The sequence below is a fragment of the Chrysoperla carnea genome, chromosome 1 (genome assembly GCF_905475395.1).
Source record: "Chrysoperla carnea chromosome 1, inChrCarn1.1, whole genome shotgun sequence".
In the NCBI taxonomy this organism is placed as follows: Eukaryota; Metazoa; Arthropoda; class Insecta; order Neuroptera; family Chrysopidae; genus Chrysoperla; species Chrysoperla carnea.
In genome coordinates this window covers 55,607,840-55,631,228 of record NC_058337.1, presented here as the reverse complement: position 1 = coordinate 55,631,228, position 23,389 = coordinate 55,607,840, and the positions used below count along the sequence as shown (strand labels likewise).

Genomic DNA, 23,389 nt, shown 5'->3' with positions numbered 1-23,389 from the left:
TAAACATAAATATAAATAAATAAATTATTATTTCAACATTTCAAATATAAACGTGTTTTTGATCGAGTTAGTCGTTTCAAATCTTTCTTGCACATTATTCTTCAAGTTGGCTTTACGATATTGCTTCTATATATTATTTTGTTGTATGTTTGTATTTGAATTCGATGCTACGAAAAATAATATCGCCATTCAATATATTTGAAAATGATTTTTATGGACCTTAAAATATATTTTTTTTATCGTAATTTCCTTTTTTCTTTTATATATTCGATTTATTTAAGTGGAACAAGGATGGTAGAAATATATAATACATGCGATTGGTTTACTTCTGATATATTATAAACTTATTGTAAATTTTTTGAAAAGGAAGCAATTCATAAATAATTTTTTCTTATGACATGCTTGCTTCAAAACAGAAACACATTTAAATTTCTGTTTATCAAGTGTTTTTATTTACGATCACAACTCAAGTTTAAAAAAAAAAAAAACTACACAGTTAATCCACATAATTTTGATCTCATATAAAACATTTTTAATTGAATTAAATAGAGGGTTAAATGAAATTAATTTACTAATTAAAAATTATTGAATATACTGCCCTATGCAAATGTGACTATGTACTAAATAGTTAATAATAGTGTGGTGTTAACAATTAACCCGACAATATAAATAATCTCTAGACAATTCTAAAAAGAAACAAACAATAGCATTTTATATTACTTAAACAAAGATAGGAAACATATACAAGCAAAATATATGCAATAGAATATACGTGACAGTTCTAGAATTTGCTAGACTGTATGGTAACAATTGATTGTAACTATTTAAACAGAGCACAGTGTGCGATTCCTTCAGATTACAATACAGACTCTTCAAGTTAACTACAGTCAAGTTTTATCATCTATCAGAATAAAAGTAAAATAAAAGTAGGCTGAAATATATTGTACTTGTATGCAGTAAATAAAACTTAACACTAACAAGTGAAAACAAGTGAAAACAAACAATTGACTGAGTAAATTGTTGAAATACCATGTATAGACAGTGTTGATTATTCTTTCACATTACACATACAGTACACACGCACATAGTACTACAATTATGTCACGCCCATAAATTTGCGCATAACATGCGCTCTCGCGGGTAAACAGTGATGTTTACGAAAAAATGTTTCAAACAAAAGTTTGTTTATTTTTTTATAAGGAACATTTTTTACATTTAAACTTTTGTTCTATCTCTAACGGTTTACAAGATGAGTCCTACGGACTCAAGACCCAATTGGCCTATGTTGCTCATTTACAAACTTGACCTCACTGTTTACGTTTTCAGCCCGCTATAAATATTTCCGCTTGATATCTCTTTTCGTTTTTGAGTAATCGTGTCGACAGACGGACAGACAGACGACAGACGACAGACAGACAGACAACCGGAAATGGACTAATTAGGCGATTTTATGAACACCTATACCAAAATTTTGTTCATAGCATCAATATTTTTAAGCGTTAAAAACTTGGGACTAAACTGAATATACTATGATAAACTTAGTATATTTCCTTGGTATATTTCATATACATGGTATAAAAATTCGTATAAGTATTTGAGTATAGACAGTTCATTTTTTCATTACACAAATTTGATTACGTTAACTCCGCTACAATAGTATAAATGATTAATAAAAACTTTGCAACTAAACTTAATTAATGCAGTAAGGTGGTAATTAGTAAAAATCGATGTTGATAGCTTTATGAAACAGAAATATCAATTATATAATGTTAATCGAGAATGATTAAAATTTTTAACTCGTCTCTCACACAGGACTGATCCTTATCACGTGTTGTTTCTCTTCTTCTGTTTTTCCCGCATCATTATTTGAATAAGAATGAAATATATTATTTCCGAAGTATATTTTCCATACAAGAAATATTGGAAGTAAAAATATTTTAATGGTCTAACAGTACTTTTCTTGACGGTGTGTGATATATACCTTTAAAAGCCTTTAGATCCCACAAGCTTTACGTTTCTTCATTTTTTTGCGTCTCCACTGTATGTGTTATAGGTGAAGTATTTTACTTTTACCATATACACGTGGTTTTGTTTCTTCGACCACTGGATGTTCTCTTCGTCTGTATAAATATATGTTTGTAGTGTTCGATTGAATTTGAATGTATCTAATACTCTCTTCTCTTAATATATAGAGCTTTCTTTCCATATAATATTTAACCGTTAGATATTACATACATTCTTTCTTATTTTTAAGGTAGAACGTTCATGGTTCCTGATAAGAATAGAAAAATTTCTTCATGTAGATGTAGGATTAAAATTTATATTACTTCCAATCAATAAATATTTTCTTTTTTGCCTGATAATAATTATGATTCTCTAATAACTTAGAGGTCCTTAGATCGAAACTGTTAGCAGAGCGTTAACAGAATCTTTTTTAAACAAAATTATGGAGTAGAACAGCGTTTTGACTGGAGCCAACCACAGAAGGCGTTGAAACTTGTATACACTTTTTATCTCTGCCCGTAATGGGAGCCTTCCCCTATATCTTATACTCTTTGGTTACAACCACAGCATTTCGAAAATTTTAAGTCCCGTTTGAATTTACTGAAATGTTACAAGTAGCCTTACAATGTTTATTTGATGCCATTATGTATCATATATTAGTCAATATAAAAAAATGCGTGATTTTTGTGTTTTATCCGCCCTTCTTGTACACATGTACTCAGTTACAAAAACTTATACAACTTATAAAATATTTTATTATTTATTTATCGAAGTTAAAGGTTCACACTAAACAAATTATTGTAAATAAATCGTATAATTCTTTTTAGCTGTAAAATTTCTTCAAAATCGCGTGGCTTTTTTATGTATATACATATTAATTTATAAACATTTCAATTTCATTTTGTAATGAAGACTTAGTGGTTTCTAAATCGCTGTTTCTTCAGTTGAATAGATTTTATTTAATATAGAAAGAAATTTACATTCATAAATTATTTTTTAATTCAATCCCACTTTTTATTAGATGACCTTGATAAATTTAGGTTTGATTCTATGAAAATATATATCCTATTATTTTAAAGTACAAACGTTTTTCGTTCTTTGCGATTTCTTTCAAAATTATCACAATTGCTTTGGCCAATCGTTTAAATTACACTCGCATGTTGATCAGAGATTAGTCATAAAAATTTAAGTTTTTTCGCAAAGGTACGTGAATAATAAGTATTACGAGGATATCTGAATCTATCCATACTGAGATATTCATTAAACTTGTTTCCCATTGTGTAATTTCTGGTCTATTACAGCATGTAAAAGAAAAAAGAAGTACATAAATAAATCGTAGTTACAACATTCCTAGTCATAATTTTTTTATTTTTTATTAGCATAAACAAGTAATGGTTTCTATGAAAATTAACAGCTTTTTATTTAATAATTTTCCATATTAAGCAGAAACATATATCTATCTATAGTTGGCAAAATATGAAGAAACGAAAGATTAGTAAATTTTTTTTATAAGAAAGTGTTATTGCTAACGTCATGGCTTTTTCCAGCTAGCAAAATCTTCCAGCTGAAAGTGAAGAAAACGGGAGAAAATGCGTTCTCTTTTGAGAGCCACAATATAACCAAAAAATTATATTTAATGCTTTTACTTTTCATGTGTAGTTTCTTCATTTGTCTCCACAGTGGTTTTTAATTAATTGGAAATAATAAAATGTATCAATTTGAAAGTTAGAATTAAAAACACAGTACATACTTTGAAAGTTCAACTTCAGCTTTAACCTTTTAGCTACCGTACCCGTACCACCTATTCATATTTCTTTTTCACGACTTTTTAAACGTAAAATAAAAAGCTATGTGTATAATAGGAACGAAAAATAATAAGATTGGTTTAAGTACTTGTAGTGCCACCAGTCTTCTTTTAAAAATTGTTTTTAATGGGCATACAAATTTTTATATTCTAATAAAAATGTGTAATATATTATCTTCTCACGACGAGATGAAGTAGAAAATAGAGGTTTTTTTTTTATATATTTGATGATTTTTTTTATCTTTTTCAAATGCAAATTAATTAAAACATATGTTAATATTTTTTTATAATTTAATTATTTGATTTTTATTTTTGAAACTTTATTAATTTAAACATATGGATTTTTTTTTTTTTTGTAAATATTAATAACTAAGCACTAATCCACAATTCCACTTATATTATATTAATTGATTATAAGTATGTGATAGTGATCAAGATTTTAATTCTGAGCAATTCAGTACAAGTTGAATCCATATCAGCTTTTGCATGCTGAGCAGACGCAATCTAGAACAACCTATTCAGGTTGATATTTCGAAAACGTTTGATGGTGAATTTGTGAAATATTCCTGCTCGCCTCATATATGAAGCATTTAGGGCTAATCTGAAGTTTATCTAACTCCAGCCTGAGCCAGATTTCATCTTTCGATTATTTTTACGGCACGATCTTTTTATTATTAATAATAGTAAATTCAATGAACTGACATGGGTGACGACAGTTAATAAAATTTTTAAACATCAACCCCTCCTCCACCGCTGATTAAAAAAGTGAAGCTCGAATTGCCTTTTCTAAAAAATAAGTATTTTTATACCATGTATATATGAAATATATACTAAGTTCAGTTTCGAGTGTGTCGCTTAAAAATATTGATGCTACGAATAAAATTTTGATATAGGTGTTGAGAAACTCTGCATTATGTTTGCAAAGTGTCCACTTAAAAGATCAATCCCATGAAATAAATTTATCATTGACTAAAAAGGGAAAATTTTTATCATTTGTCCATAACACTTTTCGATAAATAAGCTACTATAGGCGTTTTTTTAAATCGATTAAATTTCATAAAAAATATGTCTCATCTGGTTATCAAATGGACGAAGATTGACCTTATATTGTCTCTTAAGACTAATAGCAGGTCAAAGGTTTAGCTGATCAAAAGTATATAAAATAATATATTGAAATTTTATTGTTTATAAAATGTCGTCATTATTTCGCTTCCAAAATTGCACTTTTGCATTTCTTTGCAATAGATTTTAAGAACATTTTTAATTGTGTTTTCGTGAACGAGCAAAATCTGTGAATCAAATGCAGTCACATTATCGTATAGTTTGTCTTTAAAAGCGAAAAAAGAAATAGAAACTCCAGAAAAAGAATTTTTATGCCATGCATATATATAAAATGCTAGTAGTATACCAAGTTTGTAACGCTTAAAAATATTAATGCTATGAACAAAATTTTGATACAGGTGTTTATAAAATCACCTAATTAGTCCGTTTTCGGTTGTCCGTCCGACAACACAATAACTCAGAAACGAAAAAAAGATATCAAGCTGAAATTTTTATAGCATGCTCAGGACGTAAAAAGTGAGGTTGAGTTCGTAAATGAGCAATACAAGCCAATTGGATTTTGTAAACTGTTAGAGTTAGAACAAAAGTTTAAGTGTAAAAAATATTCCTTATAAAAACATTTTTAAACTTCTGTTTAAAACATTTTTTCGTAAGCATCACTGTTGACTCGTGAGGGCGCAAATTAAATGGTATGTATTATATTCAAATATCAGTTATGTGTGTGTGAAATGTGTGTGTGGCTATCTTTCAATACTTACATGACGTAAAAAATAAACAATTGCGTAATCAACACTGTCTATACATAGTATTTCAACAATTAACTCAGTCAGTTGTTTGTTTTCACTAGTTTAATTTTGTTTTTGCACAACGGCATATCAAGAATATGAAACCTACATTATGAGAGCAAGCGGACTAGTTTAGCAAAGCAAAATATTTCTCTAATTTAATATTACATAGAATTTCAAGAATTTATTAACTTTTATTAGGAAATATTTTTACATTTTCACTTAAACGGGGAAAAATCAAACTTAATCACCTGTCAGTATCATCCTGAAATATGAAATAAATGCAACAAAAAAATCGAGTTTATAAAATTGAGTAGTATTAAAATTCACAACTCTCATGAATATAGGCACAAACACAACATATATGTTTGAATAACAATAATACCAACATTTCAATAATTAAAAAGCTAATAATTTAAATACAATATTATTATATCTAAATATAGATATTATGTACTGTACAAAATAATAATAAAATATCCAGGGATAATAATTAGGAATATTTAACAGTATTATCAATTTAATTAAATTTATGATGACAGATTAAATAAATAATAAAATTTTAAAATAAATATCTACATAATAATTATTTTATTTGATGTTTTTTTATGTGTATATTTATTTCAATGCACTAATTTCTATAATAATTTTAGATTACTTTCTTACTGTTGAATTCTCTTTAGCATTTTAATCAAACAATATCATACAAGCTGGAGATTTCTCTGTCGCCTCTGGCTTTGCAGAATCTCGCAGTTCAAATGCTTGTAGCAGAACCATTCTCTAGGAGACATTTCTGTCATCTACCAACGGTTTCTTTTCTCAAGCAAGATACAGAGCAATGGAATGCCTGGATTCGATGTACCGGCAAGCTAGATGTAGAAACCTTTATTATTATTTATTATTAAAATGAAACTTTAATATATTTATGACTGCCAAAGATGAAGAGTGAATATAGAGTTTCTAGTTCAGACACCCAACCCTTTGAGAGGCGCAAGTCTTCAGAAAAAAGTTCTTTGAAGCAGGTTCACTGACTTGTGGTTGTGTAATCAAAACGTCAGTCTACGCTGCATCCAATGGTCTTCCAATTTTGGGATACGCTCGTCTGTCTTATATCTTGGTCAAGCAGAGCTCCGTCCCTACACCGCAGACATGTGAAACCTGCAAAAGACAAATTAAATAATAAGAAAACTTCAAAGCATGTTACTAGACAGTCTTATTTGGTCTCAATATACAAAGAGTACCTATGATAACATCCTTCTGCTTAGAAGTGATAAGATGGTGGAGATAAGGCCTGCAAGTCAGAATTCGAGAAAGATTCGTCTCGAAAATATTACGAATTTCGGTAAGACAACCGATAATGAGGATAAAAATGTTGACTGGATAGTCAGAGTGTAATTTTCGCAGTTCTTGTAGGAGATCAAGATATTATGTACATAGCTGAGATGGGATATCTTGGAGTTTATTATAATTATTACTATTATTGTTATTTTGATTATAATTTAAAACCAATGACAAAAATATTTAAGTGTAAAGGACAGAAAAGTTATCAAAACTATCACATTAAACGTTGAATTCCAGCAGTATCTTTCAAAGTACTTCGATAGCCTTGAAAACAAAATTTGTCAAATTCAAATGTGGTAGATTATTTCCAAAATATAAATTAATTCCTTCATATAAGATTCCCCGGCCCAACAATGCAAACACAAATCAAGTGCTTCATTATATATCCTTACTGGATGAAAGGTTATGCCTAACATTCTTTCCAATGACTCGTCGTACAAATTAATATATGTTAAAACTCAATGCTTTGTTATTAATTATAAATATTATTATTTTATGTTAAATAGAATCAACAAGGTTCTCTTAAGTTAATACGAAAGAATATGAAGAAGAGGACGCCATCTTATTTTTAATATAAACATCTATGTTTACGTGTATTATTGAATGAGATGACATACAGGCAGCAAACACATGGACAAAGGATTCAATTAAAACATTTGTGAATATATAACGTTTTATATATATAATTATTGATTTTGATTATCAAAATTATTTTATTTAATTTTATTAAATAATATTTTGAATGTATTTGTTAGCTGGTGAACGCGCACAGGCCAAGCAACCAAACCAACGCACACTCACATAGTTGATGGTGTTAAATTTTAAATAATATTATATAATCGTTCAGGGCATTATCGTCAGGATCAAAAATATTATGATATGAAAATTGAAAATAATTATTATTTTGTATTTGGGTTGAAGTATGATGATAGAGAAGATTCATTTGCCATACATAGATAATAGATATGTCATTAAATATGACGTTCATTTTCGAACCGACATTTAGTTTAATTATTTTAATTGCTACATTTTTCATGTTATTAAAATAATAATTGCAAATTATACCTTTGGTGACGCAATTTATTAAAGTTGTCCTTGGAGTTTTCGAAATAACTTTTTTTACTTGAAACAACCACACATTCCAAGAATGTGAAATTATTTAAACTTAGATTGGAAAACCAGTTTGTAGCTTAAAAACTATGATTGATTTTAATAGTAATAGTTTTTAATAGTAATAGTAGTAGTTTTATATAATATTTCAAAACTTTTCTTGAACCAGATCGAAAATTTTTGCTCTAGACAAATGATACGATTTCCTACACATTATATAGACACATATTGTGCTTTGTTTCTGACAGATTGTGTTAACTACCAAATCATGGGAATAAAGATAATAATATATGCCGAAAAAAACATTCTCATTATGAGCATCAACGTCATTATCTCTTCATTACATACTTTGTTTTTGTCTATATATTAATATAAAAAACATTAACAACATTTAAAAAAAGAAAAAGAAAGTGGAAACGTTAATGTATAAACTGTTTAAAATCAATTTTTTTTATATATTTGACTCAATTATACTTTTACAGAGGATATACTAATAAATACATCAAGCATATGAAAACCTTTAAAACTATTATTTGTGCAATACGAAAAGACTAAAGGAATAACATCTATGAAAATCCTCTCATGACATTCTTTATGGTCCTCCTCATGAAGTCCTGGTGGCTTCACTTTTATACTTTAAAGTACTTACCTTATACTATTATATAGGAACACAAGTCAGTCAGTCTATCATGTATACATTGTACATTTATATCTATAACCTAACAAACAGCACAAATTTTCTTAACCGGATCAAATGACTTGCGTTTAAAATCTTCTATAGCTTAGTTTGACTTATTTTGTCAGTCCTTTATACGACTTATTTTACAAATATACTCTGTTGCTGATATCATACCTATCTCACAGCACATCTATTAGATAGATATCATTTTGTTCTTTTCTATTTTATATATGTAATGCAGTATTGTTATCTTATTCTTACATATATTTATATTTTATGAACAGGTGAGAAGTGAGCAGCAAATATATATCAAAGTCAGTCACATATATAACCAGCATACAACTTTGACATTACGATGTGTGAAATGTGCGTTTTGTTCATTTCTCCTGTCAACTAGGTTGGCAGAAGTGCTTACACTTTGATTGATTTAAGGTAATAGGTTTGTTTATGTAACATAACATTTTCTTAACCACTTTCCATGCTTTTTTATATTTAATTTAAGACACAAATGCCTTATTAATATTTTGATCCTGTTTTTGTATTTTTTAATTGAACATTTCTCAAATTGTTTTCTAGTGACCTTTTTATTATTATGAAACTATAAATATTTCTTCGTTCGATAACAGAGGCTAAACATTGTCAACATATAATGCCACATTCAAATATTATTCTATGGATTTATAAAAAGCCTTAAAAGCTTTTCACCAATCAGTTTTTCTATTATACCATTGAAAATATATTTCAAATAGATTTTACCATCTTGGTCTTATCATCATTCCCTAAAATATAAACTTGACAATCAAACCATTTGATAAAAAAAAGCAAACCAAAAACCATCCAATTTTATCATCCAATTAAAAACAATTATTTTCACTATCACACCAGAGCATAAAAAAATAAAAATAAATATATAATCATTTAAAATATCAGCAATTGGCTTACCACCTGTTGTGTATATTGGATTCCCATTAGTGGAGTGCGATGCAAATAACATACAATGAATGCCCCCATCGGACGACAGACATAACCATCACACACAGGGTGTTAATTTAAGTTTAATCTCTCAAATCGCGACAAAATTGAAATAAAAAGCATCCATTTACCTCGTAACTACCTAATACTCTCCATGTATATATATGTATAGTGTATATATCGGAACACTCATTTCCTATTCAGGGAGAATATTATAGGTAGTTACGATCGGCATCATGTACAATACAGTTCAGTTGTTACAGTTAGTCGATGGTCTACTCCGAGTCATTGGTGAAGTTATATACATGTATATGTATGTTGGTGATCTATACTCGAAAGTAACTAACAATGGACGAACAATTACCTCTTTCCAAATTCCATCTATTGTTATTTATTTCATATCTCCTTCTTTGTTATTTGATGTCTTTTCCACTCGTTCAAATACCTGAATCACTGAAATATAATATATGCACAAAAGTATATAGTTAAATATAATTCTGCTCTAGCTAAAATAACTCGAGTAGAATTTTACGGATATGGCTTATTCTACATATTCTAACCTGTTCTTGGCTGAAATTATCCACTTATAGCCTGTTGCCCACAGGGATACTGTGCATAATCGGCAGATAGAAAGTAGGCAGGAGGCAAAGCAATATAGTGTTCGTATGTTCAAGCCTATTTATTATCTACTAAGTATTTCAAAATGCACTACACTTTAGAATTTATACTGTACTAATAAAAAAAAAGTCATAATCCTGACTGTTTCGTTAGTGCCACCTAGGTATTTATTCTTTGTTCTAACAACACAATTTGGAAATTGGTCCTCCCTGTTATTAATTTAACCTTATTATATTTATCGTTAAGTAATAGACAAAATTGTCATATATAAATGGAATATTAACTTTTATTATCCTTATAAAATATAATCGTAACCTTTACTGTAAATTAATTTAGTAACAAATAAAAGTGACAGAAAAATTAAAATCGACTACGAAAAGGATGAAAATAGTGAAAAAAAATGTATATAACATATAAAGACATTAAGACATGAGTAAAAGAGCCTTTGAATTATATATGGCAAGATGAGAACATGAAAATATAAAATGTTTACCTGTTACCCTGTTACTCGTTTACTACATCAATAATTTCTTTAAGAACTTTGTTGTAACAGCCAGCACACAGCGCCAAGTAAGTCTCTTGTTAAAAAATTGGAGATGAACATACAAAAAATGAATGAGAGTATAAAATGTTCGTTCTTCTTAGTTATGACACTTACCTTTACCTACTATGAGGTAGCTCCAGATTCTATGTTGCATAGGTAGAAAAGTACTCAGATAAAATTACATTGTATATATACTAACAAACATGGACTTCCTACTAAGCGAATAAGTAACTAGTATCGTACCACCGATAACAGAACGGTTATACAGTAGAAAGTATACGATACCAAAAAATATATCTAGCTACATTTGTAATTTTTGCTCTTTCTTTTATATCTCACAGCTCATCGCTATTGAAAATTAAAAAACTTGTAGCAACCTGAAAACACGAAATCCTGTGCATTTACATTAACCAACAACAAGGGTCAGAATGTTTACATATATTCACTAAATTTAACGTTTTGGTCAAACATCTGGGTTAAAGCACCTCAGTCAAATAAGATCATTTATAAATTAAAGTATTAACGAAATAAATTTTGAAATATCCTGCCAACTCAATGCTTACCAGCCAAATGGCGGATGAATAAATTAGTTGAATCTTATCCAATAATTGACACAGTGGTCGGACGCTGATCGCAACCAATATTAATAATAGTTTAGTTTTTTTTATTCCAGTACAGATTTAATGGAACCGTTTTGAATCGTGGATATAATCATTAGTTGTTTATCAAAAATCTGATTCATGCCATAACCTTTATATACGTGTGAATCAAGCTTAAAAGAAAAACTAAGTAAATTGAATGTTGACGTTTCAGTTATAATTGAAGATTACAAAATTCACGAAAGGTAAGTAAAAATAATATATTTACTACACCTACGTCGTTCAACCTATAAAAGATGTTTACTGATTGTATATGTGTATATATGGTCGAGTTAAATAGAGATGAAATATATATGAAAAACACAAAATAAATAAGGACAAATGCAATATATATAACGCGCGCGTGAAGAAGCATAGAGTAGGACTTGATCCTACATTGATCCAGCAACTTGTGCCGTTAAGTTTGACTGGATTTGCTTGGCTCACAGGTTTCCTTAATAATTCTTCTTTATTACCACACACCCGCTGGTTTTTTCCTCTTTTATATATCTAGCGCCAATGTGTTCACTTACTTTATACTATAAGTACTTATAAAATATATTAAGTTCAAATCATTTAAAGGTATGTTTTACTTATCTTTTTACCTGTATTCTATAATCTAATACTAAATACCACCACTTATTCATGTTAAACACAAATATTTTTATTGGACTATATAACAATCTTTTAAACTACTCAAATTTTGAACAAAATAAAGAAAACTTAGATTTATAATAAAACAATCAAAATCCATTTCACCACATATCTTTGTTTTAAAATATTCATAATAACTTTCATAATTCATTTATATATTATGGTTTTTAAAATTGATTTTTTTTAAACCAATTTTAATCATTATCAAATTTTTTTAACTGATGAATAACTATTTTCTATGGTGAAGTGTCAGAATATAGACATCATACGGGTAAATACAAAAGCAACGTCGTCAAATTAATGAAAGAAGTGAAAGGCAGCAGCTATGCAACAGTGTAATAAAATATCCCTCTAGGAATTAAATAATGCAACAAGGCATCCACCTTAGGTTTAAATCTTGAATACGCTCATATTTCTCTAGTGGCAAACTAAGGGAAGATAAATTTATTTTTTATATCAGGTTTAAAACCTTGATACATATAGATTGCCATCTGTGTTTGGAGTTAATAAATTAGTAATAATAGTTCTTTTTGTTCGAATGTATCTCCGATAGAGGACACAAAACGCTAACTATTATCGTACTTATTCGATGTCGTTTTTTTCCCCCTTTTATTCTTCTTATTGTGATTGGTCCTTTTTGTCACATGGTATATATTTGACACTAAAAGTTTTACCGCCAAAAAAATAGCATCAGGTAGTTCATGAAAAAACTTATTACGTTTGTATTAATTCTTGGTGATAATTTTGTGTAGACGGTTAAAAAATGGCAGTTCGGGATTACTTGGCTGATAGAGGTAAATTTTAATTAATTTCTTATAACAATCAATTTACATTCAATGTTTAAAATACATTTTGATTTTTTAGAAACATTCAAAAACTTTTTTTCGACATTTTGTGCATACGATGAAACTGGCAACAAATGTTTTAAATATGCTATACAATTACAAAACATAGCACATCGTGAACAAGTACCATTCGTAATCGATTTAGATGATTTACATGAACATGATGATAAATTAGCGACTGCACTCACACAAAATGCCCGCCGATATGTTAATTTAGTCGCTGATGTTGTCTCTGAAATGTTGCCAGATTATAAACAACGTGAAGTTCCACCCAAGGATGCTTTGGATGTATATATTCGACATCGTTTACTTTTAGAGAGACGTAATCAACAACCTGGGGAACAACGGAATCCTAATAACAAATACCCACCAGAGTTACTACGCCGATTGTAAGTAATCTTTCGATTTGTTGATATGTCGAATTATGTACCTAATGCCTGGGCTACTGTAAATCAGAATATCTAGCAATCTTAAAATCATATTTTTGAAACAATAAAGAAGCAAATTAAACTACCCACCAACAAATTAAGTTTGAAGATTTTTTTAAATCAAATCGGTAGATTTGATAGAATTTCATACCAAAAATACAGAAAATTTGAATTTAATGATATAAATTATATATTTTCAATTTTTTAGACAAAGATTTTATGATGGAAGCGATAATAATCGATTTTTTTATTTATGCTATCAGTTTACAAGAACTGAATCGATTGCTCCAATACAAAATCTTCGTCAAAGTAGAGTGGTTTAGATATAATAAAAAGTCTGATAGCTTACGGATCGATAAATTTTAATGAATGAGGTGTCGTTGTTAAGTTAGATGTGTTTTAATCTTGAAATTATTTGTTAAACGAATAAGACTTTCGCTAGTCCTACTTTTTGTGATTTTTCGATTTTTCTTGTTATACACCACGTAGACATGACCCAAATAAAACAACACTAAAATGGCCTATAAGGGTGGATCATTCTAATCTATTATAACTGTTATTCTAATTTAAAGTGTTATTCTATCTCGTGTGCCGATTTTCCATTAAAGGGAAAGTTGAATTTTTGTTGAAAAACAACTGAAACTGTAATGGTTTTTACTTGTAACCAGTCTTACATAAGTTTGTAAAAAATTGCAGTTTTGTTTTTTCAACACGATCGTTTTGTTTTTGTTTGTCTGTTAAGTAGCAAATCGGCATTACAATTTAGGATCTAAATTGACTATCAGAACAACCACGGAGAACTTGGTCCAATCTGATGTTAGTACATGATGTTCTCATTAAACTCTTCAGCTTTTGTTAAAGTTATTTTTTGATGGTTTAATTGAAAAACGAGCTATTAGCCATAATAGATTAAAATATTCCACCCTGTATAGAAAGTATTAAATTAAAAAATCTAAATGCATAAAATGAATTGAAATCTGAAAGAAAGTAGGTATTTATAAATTTCGAATTGTAAAATGTAAATCCTTAAATGAACATACAGTCGTAGAAAGGCAAGATAAAAGGTTCATTTGCTGTTAATATTTTATATTTATAACTGCTGATTTTCATTTTTTCAGATAAAATGTTATGCGTTTCTATTTTTTATTTTTTAATTGCCTAATTTAGGTTTACATTATGGGACCGGAAATCTTATTATTAATTTCCAACATACCTTTACGTTTTATAACCACGTCGATTGATTTTGGATTAGCGCAAATCGATTCAAAAAAATTAGTTGATTTTACAATAAGCTAAAGCTAATACCTAGAATGTCTGGACCTAAAATAAATAAAAATCAATTTAAATCGTTTTTTTCATAAAAAATTAAACGCAATCTTTATTCGTAAGATTTATTTTAGTTACCTTACAGCTATAATACAACCTAAAAACCTTTTTTTGTTTGCAGTGAAGTACTTTTTAACAAGCGAAGTACCGATAAAAATGTTGCTATACGGGATATAAAAGCGGATTCAATTGGACGTCTGGTAACCGTACGTGGTATTGTAACTAGAGCCACAGAAGTAAAGCCTATGATGACAGTAGCCACATATACTTGTGATCAATGCGGAGCTGAAACATATCAACCAATCAGCTCGATGAGTTTCATGCCAATAACAATGTGTCCTAGTGACGATTGTCGTGTAAATAAATCCGGAGGACGATTGTATTTACAAACACGCGGTTCGAAATTTGTTAAATTTCAGGAAGTTAAAATCCAAGAACACGTAAGTACAATTAATTTCTCAGATTTAAATATTTAATATCCAGGAAATAGGCAAGAGAAAAATTTCTTCAATGATTAAATTATATTTCAGAGTGATCAAGTCCCAGTTGGTCATATGCCAAGATCGTTATCTATTTTTTGTCGTGGTGAAACTACTCGACGGGCTGCCCCAGGTGAACATGTGACAATCACAGGAATATTTTTACCATTATTGCGAACTGGATATCATCAAATATCTGGTGGATTACTTTCCGAAACATATTTAGAAGCCCATGTAAGTATCGTACAAGGATGTTTATACCAAACTTAGATAGATACCTGAAAAAAATCTATGTTTGGTATTGACCTGTAAATGCTTACATTTGGATAAAGGGGTTATTGAAAATTTTTTTTTTATAGAGTATAGAAAATGCTCAGCAAGTAATGAAAAACCAAAGTGAAACTGAATTAAGTCAAGAAGAATTAGATGTGTTATCTGAAGACGATTTGTATACAACGTTAGCGTCAAGTATCGCACCAGAAATTTACGGCCATTTAGATGTGAAAAAAGCATTGTTGCTATTACTCGTTGGGGGTATCGATCGATGTGCGGATGGAATGAAAATTCGAGGAAATATTAATATATGTTTAATGGGAGATCCTGGAGTTGCTAAATCACAATTACTAGGATATATCGATCGCCTCGCTCCTCGAAGTATGTATGAACTAAAATAAAGATACTGATTTTTATTTGCCTGATTTCTTAAGTGTACCGTTTTGATTTATTATTGTTTTTTAGGTCAGTATACAACTGGTCGAGGTTCTTCGGGTGTCGGTTTAACGGCATCTGTCATGAAAGATCCAATCACCGGTGAAATGATGTTAGAAGGCGGTGCACTAGTATTAGCAGATCAAGGTATTTGTTGTATTGACGAGTTTGACAAAATGGCAGAAAATGATCGGACTGCAATACACGAAGTTATGGAACAACAAACCATTTCCATTGCCAAAGCTGGAATAATGACAACATTAAATGCACGTGTTTCCATTTTAGCCGCAGCGAATCCGGCATACGGTCGATACAATCCTAAAAGAACCATTGAACAGAATATTCAATTACCTGCCGCCTTGTTATCACGTTTTGATCTTTTATGGTTAATACAAGATAAGCCTAATCGTGATAATGATCTTCGACTTGCTAAACATATTACATACGTGCATCAATTTTGTGAACAACCCCCCTCCAAAGTACGTGCTCTAGATATGACATTAATTCGTAAATATGTTTCACTTTGTAAACAAAAAGATCCGACCGTACCTGAAGAGCTTACCGATTACATTGTGGGTGCTTACGTCGAAATTCGTAATCAAGCACGTAATTCTGCAGATATGACATTTACATCGGCACGTAATTTACTTGGTATTTTGCGATTATCAACAGCTTTAGCACGATTACGTTTATCAAATATGGTTGTGAAAGAGGATGTTGATGAAGCGATACGATTACTTGAGATGTCAAAGGATTCATTAAACCAAACTGGTGAAGACAGACAAGTACAAAAACCAAAATTGTCCGGTAAAATATTTGCATTAATTCGAGATTTAGCTGGTGATTCCAAAGTAGTTAAAGTTAGCGATGTAATGGATCGCTGTGCAAATAGAGGCTATGCCCCCAACCAAGTTGACAAGTGTATTGAAGAATACGAAGAATTGAATGTTTGGCAAATTAATCAAACGCGATCGAAAATTACTTTTATCTAATTTCATTTTATGTTTTTTTTTCCATTTTTCGTTTGTAATTTTATTAAATACATTTTTTTAAATTACGATAGCATTATATTGATTTGACTACAAATTTTTTTATTATATTGATTAAACAGTATAATTTTAATATAGTAAAATTATAATCTGTGCTCGATAACATGGGTCCAATAAATGCGATACCTGTACTCTATGTCATTAAAATCGCACTAGTAAAAGAGTTTTATTCGCTCCGTGCATGATTTTTGTTTCAGATATTATTATTAATTGTATGTAATTGTATAAATCCATAGACTTATAAAACTCATTTTCTGTATTTTTTACAACGAAAGAACCTATTTTTAAAAAATTAGCCATTTGCTAAAATTTTCCGAATTTATTATCAAAGTCCGGTAGATTTATCCAAAAACAATATCCAATTATTTTTATATTTATTGTAATTATTGTGAAAACTTAATAAAATTTATTTTTAATAACATTATTATGGAAATTATTTGTATAAACCAAATACAAATATTTTGAACTTGATCAAATTTTAAGTACGCATTGATAAAGTTTTTTGTGAAAGTATGCAACTACATACTTTTAAGGACATATTTATTTATGATGAACGACTTATTAAATCTTAACTGAGAAATTCCAAAATTTGTATTTTAGTTTGTAGAACAGCAATTTTCTCTAACTATTAGTTTTCACATTTTATTTAGTTGTGGTTACCATAAAACATAGTTTCAACGAGATGTACTCTTTTGCAAGGTAAGTCTGAGAAAAAAGAAAATAAGTTATCGAAAGGTTTCAAAAATATTTATGGTAAACTATTCTTTGCCTTTACTGGCATGTATGTCAAGCACTATGACAAAAAATCAGGTTGTAAACCATATCGATAACCATTTATATTATATGAAGTAAAAAGAGTTCTTACGGTCGTTCTTATGTATAAAACACAGAATGATTGTGTATCTGTATACATGAACCAAGACGATCAGACTGAATACTTGAAGTTGTACACATGCAATATCAATCACCCACAGTAACGCATAACCAAAATATAACTTATCAATAACTTTCCTACGAATTATTTATTTATTATTTTCGTTGTAGCTAAATTAAGACAGTAGGTACCATTAGTGCGCCCATGTGGTCTCGTTTAAAAATTCCTTTTACATTTTGTAATCGGGGAAATCCCTGTAGGTGAGTGAATGAGTTTAGAATAACGAGCAACACTTGCGATTTTACTTGCGGAGTAATATCAATTAATGTTTTTCTGAAGTGATTAGTTAGTAAGTTATTAAATAATGAATAAAATGGTAATAGTTCTTTTTTTTTATTTCGTACCTTAAAATAAGCTCAATTCTCAAGATTTATATCCCAATATCCGGATATCGTTGCATATTCTGTTAACAAAAACAGTGGCTGTTGCAACTGGCGAATATAGTTTTTCTAAACTAATATTGATAAAAGCTTACTCGCGGTCTACAATTTCTCAAACAAGATTAAATAGTTGGACTGCACTGTCCATTTAAAATCAAGATGAAAAACTAGATTTTGGTAGGCTTATCAGAGAGTATGCTGACAAAAAAAAAGTTATTAGTAATGATAATAATACATGTTTGTAGTTTTCTACTGATTTTATAAAAAATACCATCAAAATCGAAATCAGTTTTTTTAATTATAATGAAATAAGTTTACCTAAAAGGGTGCCAAAAGCTTGCCTCGCCCGAGATGCCTACAAGACTAGAGCTGACCCCGATAATATTTTTAAGATCTCAGCGCCGCGTTACTAAAAAAATGAATCTTTTATCAGGTAACCTTGCTGATCATTTTTATTGAATAAAAAGATTATAGAACGCTTATAGAATGCATTGATATATTTATTTATTTTATAGAAATTTCATTTATTTTATAAAAAAAACAGTTTCTTACAAATTACAACAAAACTGTGCTACGAATGAAAAAAAACATTCAAATAAAAGTTGTAGCTGAAGTAATTATGTACATTTCGAATTTCTTTCCTAAAAATGTTAACTTATTTCTATTCGAAAATGATACATATTTATTTCACTTCCTCAAAGGGGATAAAATTATTGCATCGTCCGGGAATCGAACCCGGGCCGCCCGCGTGGCAGGCGAGCATTCTACCACTGAACCAACGATGCTGTATGAAAGTGACCATAAACATATCTTATATTCTGCAGGCATGGATATCGAATTGTACACATATTAATTATATAAAAAAAGTTAATTATATATATTTTGTTAACATTTTTTCGCATTAATTTCAGTTTCAACTTTTCAAGAACAATAAATATTTATTTTTAAAACACATAAAGGTTAATAACCCTATTGTCAAAATTGATATCCTTCCAGTAAAGTGAACGAAAATAGATTAAACGTGGGTAGAAAAATAACTTGCTAATTATAAAAGATGACGTAACAACAACATTGTTTAAAATATGAAGATGATATTCAAATTTGGCGCAACAAATAGAAAACGAGATTGAACTAGGCATGCTGTCTACAAAGTAAGGACAGTAATATACACACATAAGTAGTATAAGTATCGTAATTTTATCATTCAATTGAAATTGTGAAACAGTACGCAATGAAGTAAATACATTAAATTTGTGTTAATGAATATAGTAATTTGTCAAATACATATAATTGTTCTCAAAAATAACAAATTTCAATAATAAAAATACTTGAAAGATTTTGATTAAAAAGAAACAGCAATACCGACGGTGTTTTTAGTTTGTTATATTATATATTATAATCTAGTATGAGGGGGCGCTAGCCTATCGAAAACTAATTTGAAATGTAACGGTTATTTCTGAAATTAAAAATCCGACTTGTCTTCCAGACTGTAAAAGCGATGTTCTATTAGATTCTACTAGATTATTAAGCTTCATATATTTTTGTTTCAAAACAAACGCTCTAACCTACAAAAAACGCTCCAATCTTGATTTCGACAGTGTGTACAAATTTTAATATAGTTAATTAGCTAGAACTAAACACAACTTACTAAACATTATTAAATGACAAAATATTCTGATACACACTAGCGAAAACGCGTTTTTTTTTTGTAGACTGATGATGCATTTATTTAGAACAGAGCATTCCGATTGATTGATTTACGGAGAGCACAGGGACGAACAAGACGAAAAACATTCAACAAAAACCATTTCAACAAGTCCAAAAAAATCGAGGTACACGAATGATTTAAAATTACTAATTTTAAAATTAACGATATAGACTGGGATATCTCGAATACCATTTATGATAAATTTGCTGTATCTGTATCAAGTACAAATATAGAAAAACAAGGCGTTATAAGAAATATGTAAATTTTTCAAGGCATGAGGCTCAAACTTTGATGTAATATTATTGTTTCGAAATTTCAAATACTTTTCGTATAAATACAACAACTTTTACATCTTGAAACTTTTATGCTTTTTTTTTGAAGATAATGATGCATGTAGGTATTTTTTATTTTAGGTTGGAACTCTAAATACAATAGTTCTATTATTAACTTTTCTTGTGTATAAAATTTCGTAAGGATTTATCACATTTATCATTTTTCCAACAAAAAAGTTGTTGGAATAATTTACATTACTAATAATCTTGATAATGGAAGTTATTTTTTCAAATTTTTCGATAGTCATGCACTGTTATATGCTAGTGCAGTTCGTCTTCCCCACTTGTATATTATGTGTATAATACATACATACATGTAGTATATTTTAGTTAGCCGGGGTGCCGTCGTGCTTCGTCCACGCCGTCCGTCTATCGAGAGATCGGCATTCCAATATTCTTAACCCAATCCAGTCTGCTTGAAACAATTGAACAGTGCACACTTGCGTGTTTCGTGTTAGTATGAAATAAGTTTTAAGTGAACAATATTTTTGTTGAACCAAACAAATACACAACAGATTTTACGCGGTGTTTTCAAATTCAACAAAACAAATAAATTAAAAAAAGTTGCAAAAATGATGGTTAAAAATTTATTGAAATTAATAATTTTAGTGTCATTGTATACTGTGAATGTAGCCAGAAATTTAGAAACAAGTGACGAACATCGGACTAAAAATGTTGACAATTGTAAATTAGTGAAACCATTTTTTGAAATGCGAAATATTTCAATTAGTGTCAATTCTAAACAGAATGGTATGTTTGAATTTTATAGCCTGTTACCAATTGAGTGAAATATTTTTTTGCTTGTTTATCAGTTTTTTGATTGATAAACAAATTATTATCAAAATAAGCCCGTTTTATTATTCAGAATTGCGTTTGATTTTCAAATATGAAGATGAAATTTAATTTACAGGCTTTTGTGGAGGGTAAGAGTTGAAAGAGGGTTGTTGTAGAATGGTCGCAGGTGAAATAATTAGTTGAGCTATTATATGTGGAATAAAAAATTAACATACAAGATATAATATTGAATTTATAAGTTGTAACTCAAAACTAATGGGTGCAAATTCAAGTGCAAATGTTTCTACAATGTGAGATGTGAATTTCAAACATTAGGACATGTTTAATTGTTAACGACTATTTAAGTACTCTTAGTAATTATCACCAGTCTTAACACATAATTTATACAATATAGTTTTTAACTTTTCTTTACAATAAATTATAGTTCTTTTGGGTACAAATATTTTGGATTAATTAAAACAACTGCATTATTGATATCAAAACACTTAATTTATCGCTAACATGATAAATAAAAAAATGGATAATACGACAAGACTACTTTCTGTATTTCATTACTCCAAAGTATAATATATAAATAATTTTGTTATTTGGAAGATTTGGAACTGGATTTGACATTCTTTTTGGACGCATTAGCAAAAATTTACTAATTTCAAGCGAATAAACCGATTTTGATGAACTGTTATGTCAATTTGCGATGAATAAAAAAGATATGATAGAAAGAATGAAAAATTTTTTGTATTTAGATCTAGCAAAGATCCCTTTGTTTTTCTAACAGAATATTTTCACAAAAGCGTGAGACAATTTTTGAAATTTGTACGTTTTAGCAAACAATAAAATTTTGTTTGGCCTATTTCAAAACGGCTTTTTTGGGGTAAATCGGGTTGATTTTTCATTCACAATGCAACTTACCACGAGTCAGTTTTTAATTATGCGGCAGTTGCATTTTATTCCTGGCAGGTTGAAAATGTATTGATTTACATTGTTTAATGTCATCTCCCACGTGACATACGTTTTTAGACAAAATTATAATATTATGACAAAGGTAATGTACGTCCGATAAAATTTGTGGGGTACGGTATTTATATATAATGTCGTGAGTTTTGTTATTTACTTTTATTTTGAAAATTCCATTTAAAATAGAATATTAACGACAAAATGCACATGTGCGTTAATGACATACGAAAAAAATTCTGGTTCATTTAGAAATTATAATAATGTGAAGAAATTTTGTAAAAACAATTTTTTTCATATTTGTTAGTGAGGTAGATATAATATCAGTGTTATATTATCGCTAGGATCTACTTGTGATATAGTTTTTCCGCGAATAATGTAAATTACAAGGTATCCTGAAAAAGAGTGGAAAAAAATCAATTTAAAGCACAGACGTATCAAATAAAAATAGACCGCCACAACAATCTATCCCACTTTCGTGTTTCTCGAAAAAGGTTTTATTCTATTTTAAACTCTTTAATCTAAATCACTGTATAAAGCAGATATAGAGAAAGATTTTTTCAACTACAGTTATACTGTTGGACATTGTTAATAATCGTGAACTAAGAAAACAATTTTAAAATTACGATAAAGCAACCGTGGTTGGACGTTTGTCAATAGAAATGTTTAGTGAGAATTTTAAATCAATCTAAATCATTATATAATAAAATTGGTGACTATGATAACATGAGTGATAAAACCACGTTACTAGAAATAGAAATAGACAGTACTGTACGTTTTATGGAACAAACTGATAAAACCTGTAAAATTTGAACAAGTTTCGTTTTCAGCTCAGAACTTTAAAACAGTATTTAGAAATAGACCAGTTACTAATATTTTATTACGCGCACGTTTTCTTGATTTTAAAATATGGTATATTATTGTGAGGGTGAAGTACTGATTCTTCACGAATTCTTATATAACCAAGAAAAAATTATATGGCGTATATTTGGAATAGGTTGACGGGATTTGTGGAAAAGCATCTTCCAAAAATATGAAGTTTTGACTCTTCCCAGCATCTACATTTATAAGCTGTTAAACTATATGCATCTCAAACAATATTTTTCAGCTCATAGAGCACAATACAAGATCCGTAGTTTTCTTTGATCCTTTACACAACCAGCTTCTATGAAAACATTCCAGTGCAACTGTACAGAATACAAAATATTTTAAAAGTTCTCCAGAGATATTTGAATGGAGAAGA

At 29.2% G+C, this 23,389-nt stretch overlaps 2 protein-coding genes and 1 non-coding gene across 3 annotated transcripts in view; 2 read left to right on the top strand and 1 right to left on the bottom strand.

The window, feature by feature from the left end:
• The first annotated feature begins 12,899 nt into the window (after positions 1–12,899).
• LOC123296843 (DNA replication licensing factor Mcm7) lies at positions 12,900–17,038 on the top strand. Its single transcript, XM_044878520.1, has 6 exons — positions 12,900–13,005; positions 13,076–13,445; positions 14,932–15,250; positions 15,341–15,523; positions 15,649–15,943; positions 16,028–17,038. The coding sequence occupies exons 1-6, from the start codon at positions 12,975–12,977 to the stop codon at positions 16,987–16,989; spliced, it is 2,160 nt and encodes a 719-aa protein (XP_044734455.1). The 5' UTR covers positions 12,900–12,974; the 3' UTR covers positions 16,990–17,038.
• A 2,036-nt stretch (positions 17,039–19,074) lies between these two features.
• On the bottom strand, positions 19,075–19,145 carry Trnag-gcc. Its single transcript has one exon. It is a non-coding gene; the product is annotated as a tRNA-Gly (tRNA).
• Positions 19,146–20,753: 1,608 nt separating this feature from the next.
• LOC123290547 (division abnormally delayed protein) overlaps positions 20,754–23,389 on the top strand; it is a 251,800-nt gene continuing 249,164 nt past the window's right edge. Inside the window, exon 1 of the mRNA XM_044870767.1 lies at positions 20,754–21,150. Coding sequence (XP_044726702.1) covers positions 20,973–21,150 — 178 coding nt within the window. The 5' untranslated portion in view covers positions 20,754–20,972. The remainder of the gene's footprint in view (positions 21,151–23,389) is intronic.